Below are 7221 nucleotides of genomic sequence, written 5' to 3'. Positions count from 1 at the left end.
ATATATATATATATATATATATATATATATATATATATAAGCATAAGCTCACACACACTCACACCTGCATACAATGTATCTTCATCCATGCCTCTCTTCCCTTTTCTCTTTTTATAAGCAGACACAACTTTGTGCTTGTAAACTGCACTTGCTGTCACCGAACGATGTCACAACATACTCCCAAAGCACGAGAATTCCAAACACGTTTCATCTGTGACCTGTGTTTGTCCCATGACTTTATCCGGTGGCCATTGGGCCCATGTTCGAAGCTTCTTGCCTCTGTCCAGCCCGTACTACTTTCCAACCCACTCCACCAGGATATGCCTTCAGCCAAACACACCCACGTGAGAGGAAAGGAAGACTCTTTATCTTCACCACGCACCATGACTGAGCGAATCGTAAAAATGATATGACACATAATCACATGGTTGCAACCTTACTGGCATTTTCTAAGGTACTTATTAAATGGGTAACATCACTTATTCTCGATGAAAATCCCAGTTGGTAACTTACGGGCCTAGCCTAGCCCACTTGTTATAATTTACTGTAGATATTAATAGGGATTTTTTATAGGGATTTTTTTTCCCATTCATATCACTATTGACGTATTTTGGACGGCTGTCAAGATTATAGTGAAGATCTCTAATCGCATTATACCATAATGCTTGAAAGGTGTAATAGTGCTAACTGGCATTACCGCATTTAGACAGTGAGGATGAATTGTAGTGCCAAACATGGCTAGATACATAAACAATTGTGTAATTCATTTGGTATAATTTCTAGACGGAAGACAAAAATTCCCCCTTTGCTGCATGGTAAAAAGGTGTTCCACATCATAAACAGCTGTCAGAATAGTCTAAGTGTGAGTGGTGCTACCTATCTTTTAAATTACCTTGGAATTTTATATAGGCTGACTTTAACCCTCAGGACAAAACGCATCTTATTCTCAGACTTACTCAATAGGAGATGGTAGAAGATCACACCAGCCTCTGTTAACGTTTGAAAGTAGATCCAAGGGAAAGTTCGGATGCTGCTTCTCTAGCACTTGTCTCGTACTCAGGTTCAACCACGAGATTGGTTGAGAAAGGTATTCGTTGTAGAGCTCCTCGTGCTGCAAGGGTGCTAAGGCGCACGTGCAGGAAGTGGGGACTGAATCAAGGTGCTCTTCCAAGATATCATCGACTGTATTGTTACTGTGATTGTTTTGCATTAGCTGTCTCATGGGGATGAAAGCTATAGTTCTGCTCTTCGGACTCGCTCTCTTGTTAATCGACTTCCCTTGCAGATAAAGGTTGAGCCCGTACATAACGGTGACCACAGAAACGCAACACGTGAAGAAATATCTGCAGACAGAAAGAGAGAGAGACAGAGAAAAAAATGTGTTTTTATTTCATGGTTATGAGGGAAGATTCATTTGCATGTAAACTTACCTTTGCTGATTTACCCACATGGCGCACTCTTGTATCTGAAAAAAAGTTTTTGAATTAGTATAAGAGTATAGGCACATGGAAAATTGTAAAAGTATACATATATGTATATATATATGTATGTATATGCATATTCAAATTAATATATATTCACATATGTATATATTCATATATATACATACATATATATACACACACATACACATACACACGCACAAACATACACACATACATACATACATGCACACACACACACACACACACATATATATATATATATATCATAATATATATATATATATATATATACATATATATGAATATATACGTATGTATATATATCATATGTATATTTATACACACCTGTGCATGCATGCATATATATATATATATATATATATATATATATATATATATATATATATATATATATATCATATGTATATTATACACACTTGTGTATGCATGCATGTATATATATATATATATATATATATATATATATATATATACACACACACACATACCTGTGTATACACACACACACACACACACACACAAACATATATATATATATATATATATATATATATATACACACACATATGTGTGTGTGTGTGTGTGTATATACATACACGCACACACACCCATACACATATATAAATATACACATAAATCTCATTCTCCTTCTCTTTCTTTCTCTCACCTTATATATATATATATATATATATATATATATATATATATATATATATATATATATATATATAAACCCGCGTTCAGTTCCCGCGAACTGCCAGTGGATGATAATTTAAAATAAAAATAAAACAAGCAGCTTGTCGCCTCACAAATAACAAATGTAGCAAATGGAATATGATAAAATTATTCTTATTTTTAACTATTCTAATAATTATTAGAAAAAAAATATATACGTATATATACATATATGTATATATGCATTTATATGTATATATTTATATCTATCTATATATGTATGTATATATATGTGTGTGCATATATATATATTTATATATCTATGTATATATAAATTTATATATATACTTCTCTCTCTCTCTCTCTCTCTCTCTCTCTCTCTATATATATATATATATATATATATATTTCTCTCGTAACTGAGACCTGTGTATGTATATATGTATATATGTATATATGTGTATATACACAGATATATATATATGTGTATATATATGTACATGTATATATGTATGTGTATATATATATATGTACATATATATATATTCATATTATACATATATAAACAAATATGTATATATGTAATATATATATATATATATACTTTTATAAAAATATATGTGTGTATGTGTGTGTACGTGTTTGTGTGCGTGTGTGTGTATGTATCGGCGTTCTTACGTGGTTGTTCTCATCTAGTCATCGGAAAAAAAAAAAATGATGAACATCTCTGGCACACAGAACGTTATTTGGAGGATTATTCCATGTTTCAATAGTTCTGTTTGGGAAAATGAACTTTTGACATTTCTTTTCTCCTCTTTTTGCTTTCAATTCTTTACTGTGTCCTCTCGTCTTTCTTGTGTTCAAACTATAAAGTCATCTTTGTCTAACTTTACCCTACCTGTAACATAATTGAACATCATAATCATGTCTCCCCTTTTTCTTCCTTCTTCCAAAGTAGTAAGTCCTTTCTTCGTAGCTCACATTAGAGTAGGTGCTCATCTTGTGGCTGCTCTCTGAACTCTTTCCAGTTTATCCATATCCTTTCTCTAGCGTTGACTCCATACCACTGCACCATACTTTTGGACTAAGTCTTTTGATGGCTGTAATAACTTCGCCTACATGCGCAAATACCCTCTTCGTGTTGGCAATCAGTCCTAGCATTTTATGGACCTTGTTATTTATGTCATCAATTGGGCGTCTGTTTATGATTATTCCAAGGTCTTTATCTTTATCAGCGGGGTTTAATATTACGTCTCTTGATTTGTATTGGTATAGTGGACACTTACTCTCGATTTACTCTCCGAACTTGACTAAATGGCATTTATTGGTGTTTAATTCCAGTTTCCAAGTACAACTCCACATGAATGAGTGTTCGATTTCACTTTGGAGGCATTGGCATAAGACATCCATTTATGCAATTTAGCGTCGTCTGCAAACATATTAAGATAACTACCCAGGCTTAAATCACAGCTGAAAATAGTAAACATAATCAAGATCGATTCTTGAGGCACTCCGCTAGGTACTCGTCGCCATGTAGAGTGCTTCCCTCTAATTACGGTTCTCATCTTTCATGAAGAAAGTCTTCCATTCACATTTTAGGAGTTTGCCTTTCACTCGACCTAGGTGTTCTAATTCCCATAATAGTCTTGAGACTCTTTTTTGTAATATTTCAGAAACTCTATCATAGAAATAGGAGATTTGCTCCGCAGAATCTTTCTTCCCTAAACCAAATTGTTTATTTCACATCATAACGTGTTTTTCAAGTACTTCAACCCCTCCTGCATTTCCATTTGTCCTACTTCTCTCCAAATATTATAGTCTCTAAGTCCTAATATCATATCTACGGAGGGACCCAGTTTGGATTCAGTGATGCACACTGCATCTGGTTTATCAATTTCACTAACTGTATCTAGTTCTAGTAACTTCGAACACAAGTCATCTATATTTGTATAAACTATTTCTATATAATCTTTCGTTTTTTCTTCACATTTTGGTTCCGACAGTTAAAATTTCATTATATTTTTTCGTGCGTGGCCAGGACTTTAGCCTTCTTTATTACATCAGTTACCATTTATTCGTGAAAGTCACTTTTAAAGGGCGTGTCTTTCCCTATTCGAATAATCCCAGCCTCCTGTTTATGACCCTGAGATATTGACGGTCAATTTGTTGTCCTCGTTGTATCGTTCGATTCCTTCTACAACTTTTTCTTCATGTCCCAGTATGACTATTCTTGTTTACATCAACCAAATTAGCAATATTTATTACGTCCTGCTCAAGTATGACTTTAATTCATTTTTCTTTGTCGTCTCTGCCAGCTGTGTCTTTATTTCTTCCTTTGTGATCTTGATGTCTTTTTTTTACCTTTTTAAAAATCTAATTTACATTTTCCTTTACTTTAGATACATCGGCATATGTAGCTGTCATTTTTGCCTCATCCATTATTTGAGACTGGCTGCTTTACAAATTGCTTTCAGCCTGCTTAACAGTCTCCTGTACTTTGATTACTTCATAATTTCATGCAGATTCTTTGCTTCGATTTTGCTATCGTTGCCAATCTTGGTTTCTACTTCTTCCACCTCTTCCTTGAGTTTTTGGATTTTCATGTCAGACTTTTCAGTATTCTCTCATGAATGGTCGGATCTTAATCGTTACCCATAAAAACAAACAGAGGAACGATCACTTCTCGCCTCCCTCACCTTCGTTCTCACTTCCCGGCTAGCAAAGCCTTGCTATCTTTTCAACTTTTAACTTATTCATTCACTTTATAACCCAAATTATTCTTCAATGTGAACGCGTTATTAATGTTTACCGTCGAACCATTAAAAATATGTGTTTGACATTTGGAAATGATATCTTCATCGCGTTCGTCAGATAGAGTGCATCGATAACTAGTTTCATATAGGATAAACTGTCGAATAATTCATTGGCATTTATACCTTTTCTGGATGGTTTGGTTTTGCTGATCCGATATGTGGAGATATAATCAAAATTGTCGGGAGTGCAAAATCTTCAGCACATGAACTATGAGTAGCACTGTTCAGAAAAAAAAAAAAAAAAAAAAGAGACACTGATACAGTAAAACACACCACCACGTATTGCCAAAGTTTGTTTTACGTTCGATTTCATCACGCCTTCACTATGTATGATATTGGGTGTTTTTGTGCCTATCATTACAAACACGAAAACACCCACAACAAAATGCACACGGCCATACACACACACTATTAAGAAAATCAGCTTAAAGACGGAATAGAAATGCCCGTTGGTGTGTTCTCTACCTGGTGTGTATCTGAATCAGGAACACCCAAGACACTGCCTCGAACATCACAACAAGAACACTGAACAGCATGAGTGATCGAACTTACGCAATCATGCAACAGGTGATACATTGACTATTTTTTTTATTCATCTTGTGAATTATAATACAGATGTTATAAACCTAGTTTTAGTTATTGAAACAAATTGAGCCATATGTTGTTTACCAACCTTTTATTTGCCTTTATTCCTTTTTTAGGCGCATCCTTAAAAACAAACGTTTTTTCGGCCTCAAGGTGGAAACATGTACATGTAATAAATTTCATAGAATTTTAGTTTGGGATCATAACCGATAGCTTATTTTTAAAGCCTTACGGAAATACATTTACACTAACTTGTACATTTAGCATCTTCGTCATATTATTATTATTATTTTTTTAAGCCGAAGCGCACATAAAAAATGAAAAATGCGTGACTCAGCTAACACGAACATAGATCTCATCTCACAGGAAAGGGCTAATGCCATGTTTCATATATAATACCTAGTTTGATTCCGATTGTGTAAGGATGTAAGGCTGAACACTAACAGTTTCCTTTGTTTCAAAAGAAAACCTCAAGGCCTCATTTTCACAAACACAAACACACGCATATATATGTGCGTGCCTGCGTGTGTGTGTGCGCGCGCTCGTGTGTGTTTGTCTGTGTGTGTGTGTGTGTGTGTGTGTGTGTGTGTGTGTGTGTGTGTGTGTGTGTGTGTGTGTGTGTGTGTGTGCGCGCGTTCGTACGTTCGTGCGTGCGTGTGTAGTGTGTGTATGTATGCGTGTGCGTGTGCGTGTGTGCGAGTGTTCCTTTACGATGAGGCATCGGCTATTCAGCAATTTCTGAAATATGATATAAATATATCTGTGCATGTGTACGCAACGCGTTTTTTTCTTTTAGCTGTGTGAAATGAAACACATAGGAGGTTTCCAGTAAACCCTGACGTTCCAGTCCTACTAGACATGGGTGTTCTTGTTGAACACCCATGGTATGTTCGTCGGTGAACATGTGTTCTGAGCCGCGGGATGAAACATGAAACCAGGATTCACCCAAAGATAGGTTACATTTGACCGAGATTACAAAGCCAGCGCTTTAACACTAAACTATAAAGCCTCTATGCACGAACACACACACACACACACACACACACACACACACACACACACACACACACACACACCACACACACACATACACAAACACACACATACACACACACACACACACACACACACACACACGTATATATATATATATACATACACACACGATTATAAAGATAGATAGATAGACTGATGGATAGATAAACTGACAGACAGATATATACATAGATAGATAAATAGACAGATAGATAGAGAGACTGCCAGGATGATCCAGTGGTTAGAGCACTGGACTACGAACCTTGTGATCCCAAGGCAGTTGCAAAATGATCTCACAGGAAGAAAACTACTTATCGCACACACCTGCAATTACACTTAAATATATGTTTTCAGATAAAATGAACACCCAAGATGTGTAGTTCATAATCATAAAAACAAAATCATAAAATTATAAAACATATATCAAATTTGAAGCCACACTGTATAGGCCGCAGATACAATGTTTTCTTTTCGATGCTGATTTTAAATATATATACAAGAACAGGGCAACGAATTGAAGCTGGTTTCTTATTCAAAATAACGGGCAGTCAATTATTACCAGGTGCATTGTTGCTTGTTTGATTATTTATAACAGTTTGATTCTCCGAACTTATGCGTTGTGGGAGATAAGAGGAAAATGGTTTTGG

General features: G+C 35.2%; 1 protein-coding gene across 1 annotated transcript in view; it reads right to left on the bottom strand.

Moving 5' to 3' along the window:
* Positions 1–4212, bottom strand: part of LOC125047549 — a 15232-nt gene extending 11020 nt beyond the window's left edge. Inside the window, exons 1-5 of the mRNA XM_047645823.1 lie at positions 4201–4212; positions 3909–4063; positions 3494–3611; positions 1431–1465; positions 957–1343 (exon numbers count right to left, since the gene is read on the bottom strand). Coding sequence (XP_047501779.1) covers positions 957–1343; positions 1431–1465; positions 3494–3611; positions 3909–4063; positions 4201–4212 — 707 coding nt within the window. The remainder of the gene's footprint in view (positions 1–956; positions 1344–1430; positions 1466–3493; positions 3612–3908; positions 4064–4200) is intronic.
* Between the last annotated feature and the right edge of the window lie 3009 nt (positions 4213–7221).

This window comes from Penaeus chinensis, chromosome 41, assembly GCF_019202785.1.
Source record: "Penaeus chinensis breed Huanghai No. 1 chromosome 41, ASM1920278v2, whole genome shotgun sequence".
NCBI lineage: Eukaryota > Metazoa > Arthropoda > Malacostraca > Decapoda > Penaeidae > Penaeus > Penaeus chinensis.
This window is presented reverse-complemented; position numbering and strand designations above follow the sequence as displayed.